Source organism: Gigantopelta aegis, chromosome 4 (genome assembly GCF_016097555.1).
Source record: "Gigantopelta aegis isolate Gae_Host chromosome 4, Gae_host_genome, whole genome shotgun sequence".
Lineage (NCBI taxonomy): Eukaryota > Metazoa > Mollusca > Gastropoda > Neomphalida > Peltospiridae > Gigantopelta > Gigantopelta aegis.
Window position 1 is genome coordinate 13,159,255 of NC_054702.1, and position 24,024 is coordinate 13,183,278.

Below are 24,024 nucleotides of genomic sequence, written 5' to 3' on the forward strand. Positions count from 1 at the left end.
CCAATATATTCATCAACAAATATAAAATTGTAGTTAATTGTGTTAGCCAGGTTAAAATATATAACGAATAATGGATAAAGTTTGAAGATGCAGGTGGAAATTCATGAAAAATAATTAACTTGCGTTTATGAGGATCGTGATTTGTGTTTTACGAATCACACTTGCAAATTTGCAATGCTCTAAAAACCTAGTGTGTTCGTATAGTACAAGAGCATTAGGGTTTGGGGTGGAAAAAAAATGTAGAAAGCTAATTTTTTCAGGAAACATTCCTGAAACATCCGTAATCACATATCTGATGAGTCCCCGAAAATCCTCTTTGGGCATTTTGTATAATTAACCTAATTTGCATATTAATGAGCAAATGCCCCAAAAGTCAGAAAATGGACCAAACAGCTCATAGTATCATCAACCATTACCTTGAATTGAGTAAAAACACTTGAGTTTAATAATATTTTATTAAAACTTTTAGTATTTATGGGCCTTACAGACCAATCAGAACATTGCAAATACCTCCTAATTTGCGTAATTTGCATGCAAAATGGCCAAAATCAGACAAATTATATACTATTGCTATTGGAGCATCTAATTTTTTTTCAGGGCAATGTGGGACAGTTTTCCTCTGAGCTTTTGCACTGCAATTTGTGCAGGAATGTGAATATTCAAGAATATGATATGATTAGCATAATTGTGCCATTCAAAAATAAATAATTTAAAGGAAAATGAGAGATGACGATCCACATCACAAAGTAAAATAACTGAACTTGATCATCAAATTCTTAGATATCTTTTATGGAAATTTAGATATGACTGATTAAAGTTAAATCCTGATAGTGATTGCGAATCTTTATTTACTGTCATCATAATTAACTGGAGTTGAATTTTCACATGTTTGGCCACAACACGATGAACACATTGCAGTGCAGAAGAGTCCAGCTTTCGACATTTGCATTTTGTCCTGCATGTTGCCTTGCAACTGCAGCTGACAATCTTGAACATCCTATCTAGAACAGCAGCAAGATCTGTTGATATGGGAGACAACACTCCATCAATAAGCTCCCATCTCCATTCTGTGGCTGAAATGTCGGAATTGCCTAGCCAGCCCTGGACAGTGAGGTACGTTCGATACGAATGGAACTTGACTGCTGCAGAAGTTGGGGGCAGCAATTTTAGCTGAAAGCTATCAGAGGTTACCGACTTGCGGCTTACTCTTTGCATGTAACTCTGGCTCCGTATTCATAAACGTACTTAAGTCAATGTATGATACCTAAATACATACTTAAAGTACATAAATAAGTATCATACATTGACTTAAGTACGTTTATGAATATGGAGCCAGCTGTCTTTGTTGGTCCAGTGTGGTGGCCTTCTTTCTGCTTTCCTATGTTATAAGGTGCTGATACGGTGTCGCAACCAGTGATGTGCCAGAAGGATATGTGACTTCACATTAGGAGAGAGGGCATCCTGGATGTCGGATATCGAGTAAACAGTATCTGGTTTGGTGGTGGTGTGCATGCTGATGTTCAATTCTTTTGTCACTGAATGAGTAAGGATAACCATCAAGTCTGTATCATTGCCAACAAGAACAACTGGCTGCCTAGTTTGTGAATTTGTCATAGCCACTTGACAGATCAAGTAATCAGCACCACCTTCACTTTGGTAACAGGTGACATGTTTCTGCATTCTTAAGGAAAGGTATAAGTTGAGCCTTGTTTTTCCGATTGTTCAGAAAAGCCGGTTGTTTGACAGTCACTGGTGCATCAAGACTGACAACAACGTCTGGTGATGTAATACGGCTAGCTCGACGATCTTTCTTACATGTTTTGGTGTTAGCACTAGTGTCAGTGTAGACATTAAAAACTACTGACGAATTTTGTCCATACAGTTTGAGAATGAAGTCTACATAGCTGTTGCAAACTCCAGCATATCTACAAGAAACAAAGTGAAGCAGATATCCTCCATCTATCACGAAATGGCTACCAGGAGGAGCTGAGGCTGCAGCAGTAACAGGCTTTTGCAGTATGTGTGCTAACACACGTTTTACATTCTTGCGCATAATGCCCTTTTCAAACAATGCTGTGGGCTGTTTGGTGAATTCAAACTCCAGATTTTTTGCCATTTCTGCACAATTAGTCACATGTAACTCTCATGAAAAGCAGTGTTGGATTCAGTTCAATCTCTTGCCCTCGTACAACCTCAGCATTGCGTGACATGCAAATGGAAACAACCCTGTCCTTTCTTTGGAGTTTTATGTCTGCATAATTGTTTCCAGAAAGGGCCTCTGCTGCTGATTGCCCAATGGTAAATGCTTCATCTGCATTAGCATTCGTGGCTGCCACTACACATGTTGAAATTGAGACAAGACCACCAATAGTTTCAAAACCAACTTCTGCAGCAGCCAAATTTATTCGTATAGAATGTACCTCGCTGTCAAAGGCTGGCTAGGCAATTCAGACATTTCAGCCACAGAATGGGGATGGGAGCTTATTGATGGAGTGTTGTCTCCCATATCAACAGATCGTGCTGCTGCTCCAGATAGGGTGCTCAAGATTGTCAGCTGCAGTTGCAAGGCAACATGCAGGACAAAATGCAAATGTCGGTAAGCTGGACTCTTCTGCACTGCAATGTGTCCATCGTGTTGTGGCCAAACATGTGAAAATGCAACCCCAGTCAATTATGATGACAGTAAATAGAGATTCGCAATCACTATCAGGATTTAACTTTAATCAGACATATCTAAGTTTCCATAAAAGATATCTAAGAATTTGATGATCAAGTTTATTTATTTTATTTTGTGATGTGGATCATCATCTCTCATTTTCCTTTAAATTATTTATTTTTGAATGGCACAATTATGCTAATCACATCATATTCTTGAATATTCACATTCCTGCACACATTGCAGTGCAAAAGCTCAGAGGAAAACTGTCCCACATTGCCCTGAAAAACAATTAGATGCTCCAGTAGCAATAGTATATAATTTATCTGATTTTGGCCATTTTGCATGCAAATTATGCAAATTAGGAGGTATTTGAAATGTTCTGATTGGTCTGTAAGGCCCATAAATACTAAAAGTTTTAATAAAATATTATTAAACTCAAGTGTTTTTACTCAATTCAAGGTAATAGTTGATGATACTGTGAGCTGTTTGGTCCATTTTCTGACTTTTGGGGCGTTTGCTCATTAATATGCAAATTAGGTTAATTATGCAAAATGTCCAAAGAGGATTTTTGGGGACTCATCAGATATGTAATTGGGGATGAGTCAAGAATGTTTCCTGAAAAACCCCCAGCTTTCTACATTTTTTTTCCAACCCCATATATGTAAACTGGCTAATGCTCTTGTACTAGTAGATCGATGAATACGTTTAGAGCTCCATCGCCGAGACATAAATGGCTCGAGCGAACACAACTCAATAAGGATGCTGTCCACGTACAATGTCTCAATATCAAGTCAACCCTTTAACAAATGTGTTTCCAGGAATCTGACCCATCCTAGAAAAAAGGGTCGAAATAAAATGTTTTCGATGCATTACATTTTTTTTTTTTTTTTACTGATATATATAGAGTACATACGTAACATTTTATCTGCACCTGTAGTGTTGAATGCGGCGAAAACGTTTATAGAAATCTTCAGTCGTCAGAGGGAAAACAGAAGGAAAAGAAAGACGTAGCCTCGATCGAACATTCCGTCTCCACCCTGTCAGCTTCTGCATCATATTGACCTTGTGTTATTTCATCGCAAAGACAACTCAAAAAGCCGATCTAAGCCAACGGGCGTGACTTTGTTTCAATATAAATGTGCATGACACTTGGTCTGACGACATTACAGATGTCTACCTTAGACCATAGCGCGATGTTGTTGGTTATGCTACTTCTGAGTCTGGTGGCTGGTTCCCTGTCGCAGGAACTCATCCAGAATGGCGGCATGGAGAGTAAGATGGGGTGGTCTTGTCCTGGTGGGACTTGCTCCTTGACGAACACCCGACACGGGGGGAGTAATGCCATAAAAGTCAGCGGAAGGTACGTATTATCTTTTCTTTACTTCATCTATTTCAACTCGCCTGTTATGTCGCAGGATCGATTGTGAATTATTTAATAATGAATATATATGTTAAATAATCAAGACAGTCCCGAGATTGCAGCTTTAATTAAATCTTAAATAATTGAGATAATCCCAACCGTGTAGCTTTAATTATATCTTAAATAATAAAGATAATCCCAACCGTGTAGCTTTAATTATATATTAAATAATAGAGATAATCCCAACGGTGTAGCTTTAATTATATGTTCAAAAATAAAATCGAATAGAGACTGTAGCTTTAATTTAATTGTATGTTAATTTAATAATCATAACAGTTGCTCTCTTTCACTCTTTCTCCCCCCTCTCTCTCTCTCTCTCTCTCTCTCTCTCTCTCTCTCTCTCTCTCTCTCTCTCTCTCTCTCTCTCTCTCTGTCTATCTCTCTGTATCTCTGTCTGTTTGTCTCTCCCTCTCTCTTTTTAGTTCTCTCCTCTCTCTTGTTACTCTCTCTCTCTCTCTCTCTCTCTCTCTCTCTCTCTCTCTCTCTCTCTCTCTCTCTCTCTCTGTCTCTCTGTCTGTTTGTCTCTCCCTCTCTCTTTTTCGTTCTCTCCTCTCTTGTTACTCTCTCTCTCTCTCTCTCTCTCTCTCTCTCTCTCTCTCTCTCTCTCTCTGTCTATCTCTCTGTATCTCTGTCTGTTTGTCTCTCCCTCTCTCTTTTTCGTTCTCTCCTCTCTTGTTACTCTCTCTCTCTCTCTCTCTCTCTCTCTCTCTCTCTCTCTCTCTCTCTCTCTCTCTCTCTCTCTCTCTCTCTCTCTGTCTGTTTGTCTCTCCCTCTCTCTTTTTCGTTCTCTCCTCTCTTGTTACTCTCTCTCTCTCTCTCTCTCTCTCTCTCTCTCTCTCTCTCTCTCTCTCTCTGTCTCTCTGTCTCTCTCTCTCTCTCTCTCTCTCTCTCTCTCTCTCTCTATCTTACTCTTTCTGTCTTTCTCTTGCTCCCCTCTCTCTCTTTGTCTGTCTGTCTGTCTGTCTCTCTCTCTCTCTCTCTCTCTCTCTCTCTCTCTCTCTCTCTCTCTCTCTCTCTAATAATCCCTCTCTCTCTATTCCCTGGAGGAGTCTCTCTCTCTCTCTCTCTCTCTCTCTCTCTCTCTCTCTCTCTCTCTCTCTCTGTCTCTCTCTCTCGATCTCTCTCTTAATCAGTCCGATTAATATTAAGTAAGTGGAGGAGTTGTGTTAATAATAAGAGGAGAAGTCCTGTTAATATTAAGTAAGTGGAGGAGTTGTGTCAATAATAAGTGGAGAAGTCCTATTAATATTAAGTAAGTGGAGGAGTTATGTTAATAATGAGTGGACAAGTCCTATTAATATGACGTAAGTGAAGGAGTTGTGTTAATAATAAGTGTAGAAGTCCGATTAATATTAAGTAAGTGGAGGAGTTGTGTTAATAATAAGTGGAGAAGTCCGATTAATATTAAGTAAGTGGAGGAGTTGTGTTAATAATAAGAGGAGAAGTCCTGTTAATATTAAGTAAGTGGAGGAGTTATGTTAATAATGAGTGGACAAGTCCTATTAATATTACGTAAGTGGAGGAGTTGTGTTAATAATAAGGATAGAAGTCCTGTTAATATTAAGTAAGTGGAGGAGTTGTGTTAATAATAAGGGGAGAAGTCCTGTTAATATTAAGGAAGTGGAGAAGTTGTGTTAATCAATAATAAGTGTAGAAGTCCGATTAATATTAAGTAAGTGGAGGAGTTGTGTTAATAATAAGTGGAGGAGTCCGATTAATATTACGTAAGTGGAGAAGTTGTGTTAATAATAAGTTGAGAAGTCCGGTTAATATTAAGTAAGTGGAGGAGTTTTGTTAATAATAAGTGTAGAAGTCCTATTAATATTAAGTAAGTGGAGGAGTTGTGTTAATAATAAGTGGAAAGTCCTATTAATATTACGTAAGTGGAGGAGTTGTGTTAATAATAAGTGGAGAAGTCCTATTAATATTAAGTAAGTGGAGGAGTTGTGTTAATAATAAGTGGAGAAGTCCTATTAATATTAAGTAAGTGGATGAGTTATGTCAGTAATAAGTGGAAAAGTCCTATTAATATTACGTAAGTGGAGAAGTTGTGTCAATAATAAGTGGAGAAGTCCTATTAATATTAAGTAAGTGGAGGAGTTATGTTAATAATAAGTGGAGAAATATTATTAATATTAAGTAAGTGGAGGAGTTGTGTCAATAATAAGTGTAGAAATCCTATTAATATTAAGTAAGTGGAGAAATTGTACTAATACTAAGACTTTGTCTAAGTAGAGAAACTGTATTAATACAGATTTCGCAAAACCGCCATTACTGTTACGGATAATCCTAATAGGACGAATTCACAAAGACTGTTTACGTCTCATACGCGTGTACTTACTTGTGTGTACAATGCTTGAATAGTTGTGTTTGAGAGAAATATAATTCGTAAATTCGATCCAATATGATTCGGTAATAGTACTAATTGGTTAGCAGATTGGCACGGTTAGTGACTTAAAGATGGCGACATTATCTAAATGTGTTATTATTATTATTTAATAATATATTAGTCATGAACTGTATTATATGTAGTAGGCTTTTTATCGTAAAGAGCGGGGAGCAAATTGCTATGACGTCACCAAAGAAAGAAAGAAATGTTTTATTTAACGACGCACTCAACACATTTTATTTACGGTTATATGGCGTCAGACATATGGTTAAGGACCACACAGATTTTGAGAGGAAACCCGCTGTCGCCACTATATGGGCTACTCTTCCGATTAGCAGCAAGGGATCTTTTATTTGCGCTTCCCACAGGCAGGATAGCACAAACCATGGCCTTTGTTGAACCAGTTATGGATCACTGGTCGGTGCAAGTGGTTTACACCTACCCATTGAGCCTTGCGGAGCACTCACTCAGGGTTTGGAGTCGGTATCTGGATTAAAAATCCCATGCCTCGACTGGGATCCGAACCCAGTACCTACCAGCCTGTAGACCGATGGCCTACCACGACGCCACCGAGGCCGGTATATGACGTCACCAGCTACACTCAAAGTGCTGACCTATCACTATCCGTAACAGTAACGGTGTGGTTGCGAAACCTCTTTTCTTAAGCAATACGATTCTGGGAAGCGAACACAGCTGCTACCAGCCTTGAGGCTCCATCGAGGTTTGGTCAACCTCTGTTGATATTTTGAATGTCATTGCAACATGTAGTTTACTTCAAAAACATACATGTCTCACACAAATGTGTGTAATATTTATAAAACAAATAACTATAACAAATAACTATAACATTGATTGTGTGCAACCTTAACCTATGTTCCGATTAGCTAATGGACTTTTTTTCTACCTTCAGCGTCAACACCGCTGGAAATATCAACGCGACCGATGTGGAGATTAAGGTAACTCGTCTATAGTACTGATTGACAAAACAAATTCAAGTAAATGCAACATTAATATTCTGTTCGAAATTCCCTAGGTGTAAATTATCAAATATTGTATTAAATAAAATAGAAACTTCATCTACACTGAACGATCGAAGAAATGCGCGAAAATGCAAATAGTCATATCATAATGTCACATTAATTCAAATAGAATCTTCTTTTAAATGCCTGTTAGCGTGACATTTTTTACAAATCGCAACAGTTCAGTTGTCTGTCTATTCCAGAATGTAAGACATGATGCCAGCGGCTGTGGAGGGGTCGCTGGTACCCTTATTAAACCTAGTAGGCATGCAGATTGATGCTCATTATGGGGGTCAAGTGGCAGCTACCGTATTAGCAGCTAATTTTGGTATTTCTTGATTGTATATATCCTGACTATCTCACATGCCGTCATCAAAATGGCGACCGTATTTAGTATATTTTTCAAGCAGGCCAGTAAAATGATGTAGACTTTCTCGATAAAAGCATCAAAGTTCGTCCACAAGTTGCCCAATGCCATAATTTTCAACTTTTAATATGAACTACTTGCCCAAATTACATTATGGAGGCTAAATTGGATTTTCAAAATGGCCGCCATAAAAGAACCTCCATTAGTACCAATATCTCAACACCCATGCAACCTAGGATCGCAATTCTTTAGTCTTTTGGGGGGCAAGGAATGCAATTATATAATTACAAATATTACTAGCTTGATTTGTAGAAAAGGAATGAAAAATAGAGAAATATGATTGAGGAAAACAAACGTCTATTGTGCATTACCAGCTTCTCGCTTAATTATCATTGTGTCTTAGATAGTCTTTAAGAAGAAAGAAATGTTTTATTTAACGACGCACAAAACATTATGGCGTCGGAAATATGATCAAGAACCACATAGATAATTAGAGAGGAAACCTGCTTCCGGCTCTCCGTGATCAACCCTTTTTGATATGCAATCAAGTAATTCATGAGAACGTACTTGAAACTAGATAATATATTGTAGTCACGGCATATATTAACACAATTAATAATTGCAACATGCAGAGGTATATATTATTGAAGATGTTTTGCTGATTTCATACGCCACTGCACAGGCATGGACGTTTTATGGAAACTATAATTATTACAGTAACAAATACATTTCAGTACACTGTGGCGCAGCACACCTATTACCGTATACCCCCAGATTTGAAACTACATTTAACGGTTCACTTCCATTTGGTTAAAATGCCATTTGGTCGAACAATATTATAAATTATAGTAACTGTTACCTCCATTTGAACTAGTCAACATTTCCTTAACAGAATAACAAGAAAGATATAACAATAACATTTTATAAAAGTATTAGAAAATATCACATTTTAATGACCATTTTAGTGAATAATACTTAAGGAATAGTTTGAAAATTAGAATGTCATTGTGTGATTAGTGTCAATGTTATCCGAGTTTAACATTAATATGAGTTAATATAGTACCGGAATACTGTACACCTCGGCATGCTTAACATCATTAATAATCAGTCACAAGACATTTTAAAGAAATGCAAAACAAATTAGAGACATCTCATTTGATATATCAATATCCCCACCCCTCTAGAGTGGGTGCATTCTGTTAACTCTATTCACTGGTGAGCCATATTGCATCTTGGTAGGCAACCTATTTTGAGTGCTGCAGTCGGGCATCATGGTGTAAATAAAGTGATTTCTAGTATCTTCACCTTGCTTCGTTTTTAGTCGCTAAACTTATACAGAATAACTGTAAAGTATTTCAGTAGCTGGAGATGTGCACCATCTGTGTCTGGTTTGATGTAATGGTTGAGCGCCATCTTGGTAAAAACACAGGTCACATCTTGGTAGCAGTTCCATGCACACCAGACTGGTCATCTAGTTTTTTCCTAGGAAAGCAAAGTGGTATAACATCCTTTGAAGATGTTTGATGAGAGGCAGGACCGGGGATTTCACTTTAGCCTGCTTCCTTGAATACTTTTTCTTTGCTTTTCTCTTGTGGATACTTGTGAGGTCGGACTTCGGGTGCAATTATATTTGACCCCACATTGGGGAATTATTACTCTACAAACACTGTACGATCCGTGTTTCCCGGGATAGGGTGATACCGAGATAGCTAGTTTGACAGAGAACACGACGCACGGCCCTATCAATACTGCCATACCGAAATCATCATCCAAACTAAGTTCATGTCAAAATGAAAACGCTTCATACTCATGAAATATTCGGTTACTGGTAAAACAAGGTTCTATGAAACTGGACTGACAGTTTACGTGATCCAATCAACAAAAAGAAACGTTTTGAATTCCACACTATCAAGATTGCCACCGTGGACTGTCACGAAGACAAAGAAATAACCATTGCGTTTACTGCCACAGTTATTCTTCGAGCAAATGTTCGTTCAATGCCACCGTGTGATTACGAGAAATCAGATACCACACTTTTAATTCATGTGCAGGACATTATGAACGACTGTACCAACTTTCTTGTGCACACTGCTGACACAAATATATATGTCGTCCCAATTGGCAAGTTCCATCATTTGTTTACCTTGAGTAAAACAAATATGAGAATATGAGTTGCCTGTGGTAGAGGTAAATATTTTACATAATTATGATCACATCACGTTATGTTCTGGGTAAAGAGAAATATCTGTCCCTGCTTCTTTTCCATAACTTAACAGGATGTGATACTATCTCTGTTTTCTTTTTAAAAATGTAAACGGACCGCACGGGGTACATGGAACTGCTACCCTGATATGACCAGTGACTTTCCCTAACAGTGTCTTTGCCTTACACCAAAGTATATATGCAAATACACTCCAGCATTTCACCGTAAGTTTGCATGATAAGACCAGTTGGCGTAGCAAGGAATATGTTGTACTGCCAGAATGGAACAACGATGAAAATCATCCAATCACCTTAGGAAGCCGTACTACAGCAGCCAGCAACCATCAAGCTGGTTCAATGATTCACCAGTGGGCAGAATTAATAAACTGCATATACTCCAGAGGGGTGGGTGGTCTTTTGATAAAGACAGTCGTGAGTTCCTATATGCAGTACCAAACCTGTGACCCTCAAACATTGCAGTGTGCTTACAAGAGTATAAGTGGATGTGGCACTAGACATGTATGATAAAATAAGCCCGATGGAAGTGCAAAATTTAGAGGGGCGATCCCCTCCACCCCTAGATCCGCCTCTATAGTTGTTAGATCATCAAGAAGATGTTGATCTTCCAGTCACTTCAAAATGTGTGTAATAAAAAGCTGTACATTGTCTTTATATACCAGAGTAAGACCTCTTGTGTCACGATGAAACCAGCATACTAGAAACGGGGAAATGGGTATATGTTATGTGTGTTAGTCTGAGTGTGCATGTTCGTGCTCGCGTGCACGTGTGTGTGTGTGTGTGTGTGTGTGTGTGTGTGTGTATACATGCATTTGTGTGTGTGTGTGTATACATGCATTTGTGTGTGTGTGTGTGTTTGTGTGTATGTGTGTGTGTGTGTGTGTGTAATATTTTATGCTTGCTTGTGTGACAGTGTTTGAAAGACAGTTATTTATATACATAGCTAGATATCTTCAAAAATACAATTGACGAAATTAACACTAGCATATTTCTTGTGAGGATACAATCAGACACTAAATATCAGGATCCAAAATATAAAACAATGTTTTTAAAATTAATTTGCATTAGTAATCAAGGCATTGTAGTAGCTATAACCAGACAAGCTGCCGCGGCTTAAATTTGGTAAATCTTACTTCATCATCGATAAGAAACAGCATTATTGGTCTGGAGACAGCCATATTGGAAGCGCTCGCTACTGTTTAAACATTTGTTGACACCCAAAAATTAATAAATGTTGTTTTTAAGCTGTATTATAACATTTCCAACCTTAGTAAAGGCTTAAATTGTCAAGTAACTAAAGAGAATGAAGACTCTATCGGAACTAGAAGCAAATATATCAAAATCGAGACGGCCATATTGATGACGTCATTTGACCATGTTCCCCTACAGGTATCCTGGGTAATTTTTACCCAGGAGCTAGTCAGGACCCATACTTTCACAAAAACCCCAAAATTAGCTGGTAGTACGATAGATGCCACTTCAGTCATTTTTAGAGCACTTTTGGGACATCTCCTGTACGCCTATAGTGACGTCATACGCATTTGCACACAGGGGCGGATCAAAGATTTTGTAATGGGGGTGATGACACAATTCTTAAAAAGACAATTTGAGTGTGTAGAAGGTCAAATGAGCCGAGCTCCCAAAGAGTGATATGTGGTGGGGCGGTGTGGGGGAGGGGGCGTTGGAGGGGTGTCACCATATTTTGAAATAAAGTTCCTCCGAAACGCATTTTTTGATCAATTTAGTGTTGTATACTGGGGATGATGAATTAAAAATACAGCGACAACAAAGTCATTGAAAAGAGCACTTCAAACATGCGGGGTGGTCAGAGGAACCCTTTTCCCCCACATCTGGATACGCCAATAGGCATATATTGAATCAGCAGACTTTCATATTAAATTTGTTTTAAAGAAATTGATACAGTGGTATTGACTATAATAGCTATTATACAAAATGTTTAATGTGATCAATATTTTGTTTCCTTTCTTTTTCAGATAATTCAGTTGAAGAAGTCATTTCCGTTTGGTACATCCATTGGGAGGTACCAGGATTTCATACATGCACATTTCAACTGGGCCGTTCCAGAAAACGATTTGAAGTGGAAACCTGTGGAAAAGAGAAGAGTATGTTTGTAGTTTTATTGAAATTTTATTAAATGTTTTTAAAATGTAAATTGTAATTTTGTTGTATATATTATTGTAGTCTTTTGATTGGATGGTTCTGAAACTTGTATAAGTATTTTCAGAGTCAGTCTTCACATTCTAATTGAAAATTGTAAATTTTGAATTTTTATTAAATTTTTAAATTTTAAATAGAAATTTAACATTGTATATTTAAATGTATATTTCCTGCAAGAGCTTTCATCGAATAGTTCTGAAACATGATACTGAGATTCTCTGAGGCAGTCTTCACAACCTAACAGATAGTGTGAAAATGTTGGAGTTTTCATTATATTTTAAAATTTAAATAAAACATTGAACATGTTCAGTCATTGTTTTCCTAGAGTTTTTCTAATACCAAATTGTGTGGCCTTCACAAACCAAAAGAGATGAATTTTTGTTTTAAATTAAATGGAAAATGTGAATGTTGATTTTATATTAGAGTTTTGATGAAATAGTTCTAAAACTTTGTACTATGATTCTATAAACTAACATTTCTAAATTGATGATTTTTTCTTTAACTAAAAAATGTAGCCCTAACATTAAAATAATTTAAGTCTGTCTCGTGATATTTTTATTTCGATTCGGTATTTGTGAAGTGAAGACCAATAATTGTTCTCTCTGGAGCAGCTTCCACCAACTAATGAATATTTCTTTTTCAAAAAGTTAAACATAAAGTGAATAAAACTGCAGCTCAACATTAACCATTGCTATTGTCTGGATTTTCCAATCATTACTTCTGAAATAAATTATTTGAATCAGGACAAGTCTGTAAAAACTATCAAAGATAACAAGTTTCATAAAATGTACTCTTTTACAAATCTCAAAATATATCTCATACAGTTTTAACTTTTAAAAATCCTAAACTTGACACATTGATATTCTAAGGTGGTCTTTACAGAATAATTAATTATCTACTATTAACAAAATTGAAAATTGATAGTGGAGCCGATATGCCTCTTAAAGTTATGAGCTTTGGCGTTTTCATTTTTTAATTATACATGTTTATTTGTATTTAAATTCAGGGCAGAATCAACTATCGCAGACCGTTGAATGTCCTCAAGAAATTGAAAAGTAATGGGTGAGTGGTAACATTAAAATATATTAAGTTATAACTACTACTAATAATAATAATAATAACAATAAGTAGTAGTAGTAGCAGTAGTAGTAGTAGTAGTAGTAGTAGTAGTAGTAGTAGTAGTAGTAGCAGCCATAGTAATAATTTGCGTTGTGAAAAGGTGTATACCTTTCTCAATTAATGTCATTTTTTTAATTCAATTCAATTGTTTAAAAAACACCAATTATTTACTTTATTTTTTCAGAATTAAAATCCGTGGTCACAGTATCCTGTGGGCGGTCGACAAGCGCGCGCCGAAATGGGTACGAAACCTGAAGGGCGACGCTCTAAGATAGGCTGTGAACACTCGTATTGCTGGGGTGGTGACGAAAACCAGACTAGTGAGTGAATCACACGTACAGTGTCAGTTATTCTCCACCGCCTCATCAAAATTACACCTGATTTGTCTCTGTATATTAAGTACTGTGATGACCTGTTACTACTACTACCACACACACACACACACACACGCGCGCGCGCACGCGCGCGCACAGCCCAGTCAATTTGTTTCTTGTTTCTGTTTGATGGTTTTTTATTTAATGTTTTATCCTATAAAATCTGATCTTGGTTGTGTTACGCATCTCAATATTTATTAATTTCAAAACACAAAAGCCGCTAATAGCTGTAACAGGACGTGCTGGATCAAACCACCCCAGTCGGACCAATTCTGCGATTGGGATTTGCACTGCCCTACCTAGTGCCCCACGACTGGTATATAAAAGGACGTGGTTTGTGCTGTCCGGTCTGTGGGAAGGTACATATAAAAATACCTTGTTGTTAATGGATAACATGTAGAGGGTTTCATCAATGTCTTCGGGTCAAACATGACAGCACATTTGTTAATAAAGCACTTGTTTGTAAAGTCGCAGACATGTGTTTCAACCAAAACATTTCAAAAATAAAGTTTTATTAATCTAGAAACTGTAATACGTTAGGATAAAGTTATAATAGAGTAAACGAGTATGTGACCCTTAAAAGGTAAACTAGAACTCGCCCTCATAACGGTTATTTCTCAGTGCGTTATCTAAAATATAACAAAATGCACCCGTGGTATTAGAAACACCAGGATGAACAGTAACCTTTCTGATGTACGGAAACAATAATCTTAATAATAAAATATAAATAATGTTTGATTTCAATTATCAGAAACGTCGTAGTGTTTAAAAACTAGGGTATTGTACTTTAAGAATATGCTGATGTGTCGTTAAATATAAATGTATTCCTTTTTTGTACGTCTACTGAATTGTATTTCAGCCTAGAACACTGGGATGTAAACAATGAGAATCTTCATGGATTCTTCTTCCAGCACGGTGTCCAAGACGCCACATACAACCTGGAGATCTTCAACATATCGCACCAGACCGCACCCAACGTCAAGATGTTTCTCAACGACTACGCTGTCGTGTCCAGGGTCGACTCTTACGGGGTAGGTATACATTGCATTACGTTCTGTTACAATAACATCGTGGTTAAGACATCGGCTTAAAAGCTGGTAGATTCTGGGTTCGCAACCCGGTACCGAACAACTAACGATTACCCTACTGTCCGGGATAGACGTCCCAAGTAGGTTTTGTCCAGTCCTAGGCAGTTCCCTACGACTGGTACATCAAAGTTCGTGTCTATGAGAATGTGCATGTAACAGATCTGTATATGTGCAAAACTGTATGGATGCGTGTGTGCGCCATATTCCGTTTTTTCCATGGGTTTTGCTATGATGAAGAAATAAAAGAAAACATCTTGCTTTTAAATAATAAAACTTGAATTGTATTATGTCGTTTTTATACTCAGGCCTACCTCACCCAAGCTCGTCAGTTCAAGGCGGCGGATGTTGGACTCTACGGACTTGGTGCCCAGTGTCATTTCCATGGCGGATGGATCCCGGATCTTAAAATCATTAAGGTCTGTGACATTAAACATTGCACCATTGCCGTTTTGTTGATTCTAGCAGAGGCTTATTTAGACCTTTTGTATCTGACGTCTCCTGCCACCATCTTACAACGTTTTTTTTTTTTTTAAAGTGACAGACCCTATTTTTGAAACATTATGACATATTTCTTACTATAATAGCCTTGAAATCAGACGTTACTTAGATTTTATTGTTTAGTTTATCCATTTCCGTACATCGGAAGTGTTTCTGGTCATACTAGTATTACCAGTACAACAAAATGTATTTTTCATATTTAAAAAAAACCCGCACATACCTCTGAACTCTGAACTCTATTTATGTGCCCCTATACCACAGAGGTTTTAGGCACGTCTGTTTCAGGTCCCATATCTGGCATGACCAGTGAGCTGACCTGGGACAGATGTACCTCTGAGAAGTAACGGTCTTGAAGACGAGATCCAGTCTATTGTTAAGGTTATTTCCCCATTTCAACGTGATAGACTTGTTTCACTCTATTGTAACTTTATTCACATGTTTTACAGGTTTGTAGATTAACCAAGCTCTAATGTCTAATGTCGCGGATTCAAGCTAGAGTTTGTGCCTTTAAAGGGCTTGTCTCTCACAATAACTCCAGCAATCTTTATCAAACAAATACTTCAAGTATTACTTTATGCACATCCGTCTCGTGATTCAAGATTAGTAAGCGTTTTCGAGTCTTACTGGCGCGCTCAATACGTGGCAGTCCTCCTACAGACAGCATTGGCACTATATATCGTGGTCCAGACCATCTCTTCTCTGGAGACAAAATGCCGGACAGTGAATCATAGCTGCGTACCTTCACGATTCTATCATAACTTATTCTGGAAGTGGTTTTGTGCAGAGATACTATATTCAATAGTCTAATGGGATATTGATAATCAATATGTGTGTTGGGGTGAAACGTAGCCCAGTGGTAAAGCGTTCGCTTGATGCACGGTCGGTCTAGGATCAATCTCCGTCGGTGAAACCATTGGGCTATTTCTCGTTCCAGCCAGTGCTCCACAACTGGTGTAGTAAAGGCCGTGGTATGTACTATCCTGTCTGTGGGATGGTGTATATAAAAGCGAAAAGTAGCCCATGAAGTGGCGACAGTGGGTTTCCTCTCTCAATATCCGTGTGGTCCTTAACCATATGTCCGACGCCATATAACCGTAAATAAAATGTGTTGAGTGCGTCGTTAAATAAAACATTTCTTTCCTTCTTCCAATATGTATGTTATGCTTCTGATTGATTAAAACATATTTTATTGCGTTTTTTAAATGTCAAACAAATGATAAAACTTACTAGACCTTCTATTACACTTAAAATGTTCTTTTGTTTTGGTGTATTACAGATGAGTAGATTAACTTTCGTATTGAGGACGGTCTGTTTAATATAAAATAAAAATACTATTACAGTTTGATATATTGTGACGGTACATGCTCTTAAATTTGTTTCGCCTGTGGCGATTTTAATTGTGTTAGAGGGCCGTGTGCAGTTTCATTGCTCTTAAGCCCAGATGGGCAACTTGTTACGTAATACTTCTGCGCGACGGTCCTCGATCGGTACGCCTAATACACACCCAGCCAGGTGCGGAGGCCATGTGGCTAGTAGTTACGTAATATCTCCGGTAGTGCTGTTTATGGCCAGGAGATTGCTCGCGGTTGGCGACAGCCAGACTGACGATCAGAGAGAAATATACCGACTCTAGTAGAGGTAGAATATGAGATGATACGTGAGGTACCGCCTTGTACCCCCAGGCGTATTCTGATTTATAATAAATAGCTAGAATTTAGAGATATCTAGAAGAACGAATTAGGAAGGCTCCTGGGGATCACCGACGTCGTCCACTGAACGAAATATATTAGTTCAGACGGGACTTTGGTAATTATATATTTTCTGCTCTGTGTATAACCTTGATGTGATTGATGTGACTTTTAAATATTTTAATACTGTATTATACCAATATTCTTTAGACAGTGTCTTCGGTCATCTGACGAAGTAAATCGTAGACTTCTTGTTCTAACATTATACGAGTATTTGGTAATATAAAGCTTAGCCAGTAATCCTAGACGACCTAGATACACTGTAGGTTATTGTCTTTATTGTGATATGTACCAATATTGATTCTGTGTCACAAGGTTACTGAATGAGTAGTTAGGGTTAATTAAAAATTAACCCGTTAGGAATAGAGCTGTAATTCCTTTATTAATTAAGTTCCCCTGGAAGAATTCCTAAATTATCACACGTTACTGAACGAGTAGTAAGGGTTAATTAAAAATTAACCAGTTAGGAATGGTGTTGTAATTCCTTTATTAATTAACTTCTCCTGGAAGCGTTTCTCAATTATCACACGTGTGGGTGTGGTGTAACGGTGAAGTGATTCGCATAGTGTGTAACTAGACACCTAGAGATTAACTAATTAAGTGATCAGTTCTGGGTTGTTATTATTGCTGTTATTAATTAACTACTACGGCTGTACATTTGTCAGCGTAGATTAATACAGATTCCAAAGTGTATTGTGTTTTTGTTGTGTTTCTAGAGAACTAACGTGCTATATTAATATATACTTTATATAAGATCGTATCTCTGATCATACTTAGAGACGAGCCATACTAGGGTTTAACAGCCTGTTACAGAGAGATCTAATAGATATACAGTTAGGAGAGATATTTTGATAATCGTGTTTTATTCAGTTACGGGAATTATAGAATCCCCGTGACATATATGTTTTTCATGTTGCAGTTTATTCGATAAATACTCAAAATGGGCCTTAAATGTTCATATGACACTGATAATTTTAATGGACACAAAACATAATGGCATAATTCAAATGGCATAATGTTAAATAAATTAAGAAAACTTGTTGTTCAATACGTAACCTCGGGTAGTGCAGACAATAACAAGTTTTTCTTCCACTGGTTCATTTATTAATGATGATCATGAATAACAATAATACATATAATCGGATTTAAATAATAATAATAATAAATAGAGATGTTTACTCATTCATTCATTACAAACACATGTACATGTATATTTATTATTATTTATTTATTTAGAAAACAAACACATTTCATACATTTGTCTTATATGAATTAACATTTAAGACAGTCTGGTATTCAATATTCAGTTAAAATATATTATTATAAAACATTCACTTGTCAGACATCTTCCCCTGCGTGTGCTGTAACCTCACCGTGGTGCAGGGGTGTAACATTCTCTTTGAGAATGGCCAATACAGCACAAAAATTGAAGTTATGAGTAAAATTCAGTATCCGTAAAATTCTGTGATATTGTGTTTTTGCACAGTTCTTTACACTGTTTTTGTTTAAGTCTTGAATTTTTATATTGATGTTGATCATCACTTTATTTATTTGCATTACCATAGTTTGACACCCAATAGCCGATGTATTTTTCGTGCTGGGGTGTCGTTAAACATTCATTCATTCGTTCATTCATTGTCAGACATCTTGTTCTAGTTTGCATTAAAACTCATGTGAGAATATATATCAAGTTATCTTAGACTTTGCAGTCGTGCATTCAAAGATGTTGTTCAGATAAAAGCAGAAAAAAGAATAAGATCGGGTGCGGTTAATTTGGCGGGAACTGGTGGGAAAATACTCATCATGCAGTGCTATTGTTCTTAGCGTCACCATATTCAGTCAACCGTCACTTGTCACTAAATGCAAGTGTCACCGAAAACATAACAACCCAATATCCAATCTAAACCAACCAACCGATAACATTACCCTAACTATTAATGTATAAACAGTAATAGTAACTACAAACGATTAATACCCTAAATATCTCATGAATAATATATTTAATAACGAAATTATGAGTTGTAACTTTAAGTTATATATGAAAACGAAACTTCTATTGTATGTGGCAAGGTTAGAGCAGTGATATTGAAAAATCATAATATTATTTTTAATTTTTCTCTTTTTTAAAAACAGACTCGCTTGGACATTCTTGCGGAGGCTACCGGCCTCGGTGGCGTCGTAGCAGGCCATCGGTATACAGGCTGGTAGGTACTGGGTTCGGATCCCAGTCGAGGCATGGGATTTTTAATCCAGATACCGACTCCAAACCCTGAGTGAGTGCTCCGCAAGGCTCAGTGGGTAGGTGTAAACCACTTGCACCGACCAGTGATCCATAACTGGTTCAACAAAGGCCATGGTTTGTGCTATCCTGCCTGTGGGAAGCGCAAATAAAAGATCCCTTGCTGCTAATCGGAAGAGTAGCCCATGTAGTGGCGACAGCGGGTTTCCTCTCAAAATCTGTGTGGTCCTTAACTATATGTCTGACGCCATATAACCGTAAATAAAATGTGTTGAGTGCGTCGTTAAATAAAACATTTCTTTTTTTCTTGCGGAGGCTGGTCAGCCCATCTAGATATCGGAATTCAGTGTTCAGAACACGAACGAGACTGGTCGAGCGGATATGTACGAGAAGCTAGTCCGCGTGTTCTACGCACATCCTGCCGTGGAGGGAATCATGTTCTGGGGGTTCTGGAGTGAAAAACACTTCCAGAAAGACACCGCTTCCCTCGTCAGCGGTAAAGAGTTCAGGGAGAGTGAAGCTGAGCATTTAAATCGAGTTTTATTTGATGAGTTTAATATTAATAATCTGAAGACGTCTATAGTAGATGTTCTTGTAAAAGTCAAATCCTTAGTTTGCTATGTTAGTAGTCGTGCGCTCGACAGAGGTGCGCTCGCCAGAGGTGCGATCGACAGAGGTGTGATCGATGGTACAATCAACTAAGGCGGAGTAGATAAAAGTTCCAGTACCAAATTGTATTTTAAAATCTGTAGTTGGTGTGTTTATTGGGATTCGTTAGATCCTTTCACAGGGTCTATCGTTCACTTTCCTGATACTAACTTATAATTTGGTACAAAGTTGCCCTGTCATGGGAAGGTGCATATAAAGGAACCCTCGCTGCTATTCGATAGCCTATGTGGCAGTAGCTAGTTCCATGTTACACCCCCTACCCTAAGCATTGCGATAATCATAAATCTATATTCCGATATCAAAATCGTAGCTCTGCGCAAGGCAGACTTGAAAGGAATTAGGCAAAATCGTAATTGCTTCCATGATCAACTATCATCTGATCGTCCTTAGGACAGCCATTCCCCTAGGAGATACGTAACATGCTTTATCCTTCGTGCACCGCTGGTAGAACTACCACTCCCAAGACTAGCTTAGAAAATCCAAACTTGCACAGGAAAGAGCTCCGTGGAATATATACATCTGTGATGACATGCACTCATGAATCACTGTAATATAACGGTGATATCAGGTGGTCGCGAAAGTTGAGCATATCCTGCCCCGCCGGTGGCACCTGTTATGAACACAACCTGCAGCCATAATTAATATGTACATGATTTTCACCACAAAGATGAAAAGGCATGTACAAGTTCATAGTCTAGTCTTTGATGATGCACAAATTACAGCTTATATTATTTAGTTTACAATAATTCAATACCCAATACTTTATTATTCGATGTCTTGACAATTCTCTAAAATTGAAAGACGTAAACCATTTATGGGTGAAACAAAAACAAAATTAAGGTAACCCATATGATTTCGTTTCTGCGTAACCCGTCATGACAATGAAAATGATGTCCTATATTTAATGCTTGAACGAAAAATGGATTAACCAAAACTAGACTTGCGCGATCTACACGCTAACGAACTTTTCACAGACCTGCTAGAGATAACATGCGATTATAACTGAACTTGTAGACAGTAATGTCGCCGACCACCTGGCCCACAACCAGAGCGAGTTATGTTCAAAACCATGGTTTTAGGTACATCGACCTCAGTTCATATGCTGATGTTGTCTACATTATAAATCGGTGTTTGTTGATGTTTTTCGTGATGAATGATGACGGACAAATTTTGATATATTTATATCTATATTACATTACACAATAATTCAATACCAAACAGTTTATTCTTCGATAACTAGGTATAGCATTCACTTACAACTTGACTAACAAACAGTTATATCTAAAATCATCGTTTTCAGATTAATTATCTTCAACTTTTAAGACATTCTGAAAAGTCGTAAAAGAAAGCAACTTTGTTTATATAGCTTTCCACCCCTCCTATTACATGTATGCCTCCCCCAAACATTATATAGCTTTCCACCCCTCCTATTACATGTATGCCTCCCCCAACCTAAATTAATTATATTTTTAAAAAGCTAAATAGTGGACTATTACCATTTTGTGTCACCAGGGGAGAGAACCGGTTCTGTGTGTCGTAATATGTTATTAAACACTATTATAGGTCTCGGTGGTGTCGTGTCGTTGTTAAGCCATAAGACTGGTAGGTACAGGGTTCGCAGCCCGGTACCGGCTCCCACCCAGAGCGAGTTTTAACTACTCCATGGGTAGGTGTAAGACCACTACATCCTCTTCTCTGTCACTAACCACTAACAACTAACCCACGTCCTGGACAGAATGCCCAGACCGCTGAGGTGTGTGCCCAGGACAGCGTGTTTGAACCATAATTGAATATAAGCATTAGTTGAAATGAAATGAAATTAAATTAAATATTAGATATTCTTTAATGTAAAATTACACATCGTAGCTCCACTATGATGTTCTGCAGTATTATCCTACAGTTTTGTTTGAATTGTTTTCACACTTGGTGCAATAATCCTCTTGAGCACCCACTACAAACTGGTATTTAGATTTTTATTTTTTTTTTATTAATTTCTTTTTATTATGTATTATAGAACAATGTAAAGTTATTAAAAATAGTTTTTAATTTAAGTAGAAAATTTCAAAGTATATCTTCTTCTCAATATTTGATGGTATAGTTTTGAAACTTGGCACTATGATTCTCTGGGAAATCTTCACAAACTACTAGACAGATATTTGGAAATTTTGAATTCGTAAATTTTCTTTTAATTTAAACATTTTACGTAGAAATTTAATATTGAAAATTTAGGAGTTTATCTTCTCATAGAGTGTTGAATGGATAGTATTGAAACTTAGTGTAAGTGTTATCAGGGGTAGTCTTCGTAAACGTAGAGAGAAATATTTTGAAAACGTTTGAATTTGGGGATTTTTATTAAATGTTTTTAAATTTTAAATTGAAAGTTTGAAAGTCTATTGTCATCTAGAGTTTTGATTGAAGTACGCATGCAGTTCTGAAACTTGGTACTATAACTTTCTGGTTAGATTTCATAAACTAGTAGAGAGATATTTTGGAAATTTTGAATGTGGTTTGTTACGTTTGTTTTAATTTAAATAGAAATTAAAAAATGAAAATTTAAATGTCTGTCTTGTAGAGATTTGATTGAATTATTTACAAGCTTAGTATAATTATTCTCGGGAGTAGTCTTCACTAGCTAGCTGGAAACGTTTGAACTTTTGAATTCTTATTAAATGTATTTAAAATATAAATTGTAATTTGAAAGAGATAACTTCTCCTAAAGTTGTGATCAGATAGCTCTGAAAATTGGTATTGTGATTCTCTGGAACAGTAATCACAAACTAGTAGACAGATATTTAGGAAATTTAGAATTTGTGAATTTTGTATTAGATTAAAACATTTTAAAGATAAAATTACATTAAAAGGCAATCTAAAAGGCAATCGTGTCCTAGAGTTCTGATTGGATGGGGTTTTTTTTAAACTTAGTATATTATTCTCTGGGGCAGTCTTCACAAACTAATAAAGAATACTTTTATTAAAGTTTTAAATTTTAAATAGAATTTTTGCATTAAACATTTAAACGCCTATCGTCTCTTAGAATTTTGATTGAATAGTTCTAAAACCTTGTACTACGATTCTTTGTGGCAGTCTTTACAAACTAATACAGCGATATTTTGGAATGCTCTTTTAAATGTTTATTACATTTTTAATATCTATATACAAATTTTACATTAATCATTTTCAAAGTCTATTTTCTGATTGTGTTTTATATTTAAAATATTTAAATATAAATTTTACTTTCACTATGATATTCGTCAGCTGAGCTTATCTAATACTGATTTATGTGGTGTCTGTCTGTCCGGCGTGTGTCCTTTGACTTTTGCGTTGACGTCTATCTTGTTCTGATATGTTATCATCTGGGACACTCTCCATAAGCTAACAGAGATATTTCGGAATTTTATTTTTTTAAATTAAAATGTTTTAAAATTTAAACTGAAAATTTGAAAGTGTCTTCTCCTAGAGTTTTGAGGGAATAGTTCTGAAACGTGGTTCTATCATTCTTTGGAGCAATCTTTACAAACTAATAGAGAGATATTTTGGAATTTTTAAACTTTTAATAACTTTAAAAAACCCATTAACATTCAAAATGTTCAAAGTCTACCTACTCCTAGAGTTTTAAATTTAAATGATTTATATAGAAATGTAACATTGAACTTTGAAAGTCTATCTTCTCATAGGGTTTTGTTCGGATAGTTCTGAAACTTGGCAGTATGCCATAACATAAATAACACTTGTTAAAAATGTTGACTTTGTGTGGATGTATTAACATTTTGTATTACTTGAAGGTGATCAAATGTAAAACGAGATACAGACAGATATTTCCAAATGATAAAAATCAGTGTATGAACAGTGAACAGTTACCAAGTAGAGTTCCAGACAAAATGTGTGGTATCCAAACATCATACAATTTGTAGAATTAAAAAAAAAAAAATGTTTTATTTAACGATGCATTCAACACATTTTATTTACGGTTATATGGCGTCAGACATATGGTTAACGACCACATATTTTGAGAGGAAACCCGCTGTTGCCACTACATG

The 24,024-nt window shown here is 36.7% G+C and overlaps 1 protein-coding gene across 1 annotated transcript; it reads left to right on the forward strand.

The window, feature by feature from the left end:
* Positions 1-3,852: 3,852 nt before the first annotated feature.
* On the forward strand, positions 3,853-20,020 carry LOC121369688 (endo-1,4-beta-xylanase 3-like). The gene is made up of 9 exons (XM_041494739.1): positions 3,853-4,019; positions 7,379-7,424; positions 12,069-12,197; positions 13,259-13,314; positions 13,556-13,613; positions 14,269-14,273; positions 14,605-14,776; positions 15,139-15,249; positions 19,673-20,020. Exons 1-9 carry the CDS (start codon positions 3,853-3,855, stop codon positions 20,018-20,020), a joined length of 1,092 nt encoding a protein of 363 aa, XP_041350673.1.
* The last annotated feature ends 4,004 nt before the right edge of the window (positions 20,021-24,024 follow it).

Excerpts from the sequence above, each read along its gene's own strand:
- LOC121369688 (XM_041494739.1), top strand. The coding sequence starts at position 3,853 with ATGTTGTTGGTTATGCTACTTCTGAGTCTGGTGGCTGGTTCCCTGTCG. Across the intron at positions 14,777-15,138 it reads CCAGGGTCGACTCTTACGGG|GCCTACCTCACCCAAGCTCG; the intron begins GTAGGTATACAT and ends TTTTATACTCAG. Across the intron at positions 15,250-19,672 it reads CGGATCTTAAAATCATTAAG|AACACGAACGAGACTGGTCG; the intron begins GTCTGTGACATT and ends TTCAGTGTTCAG.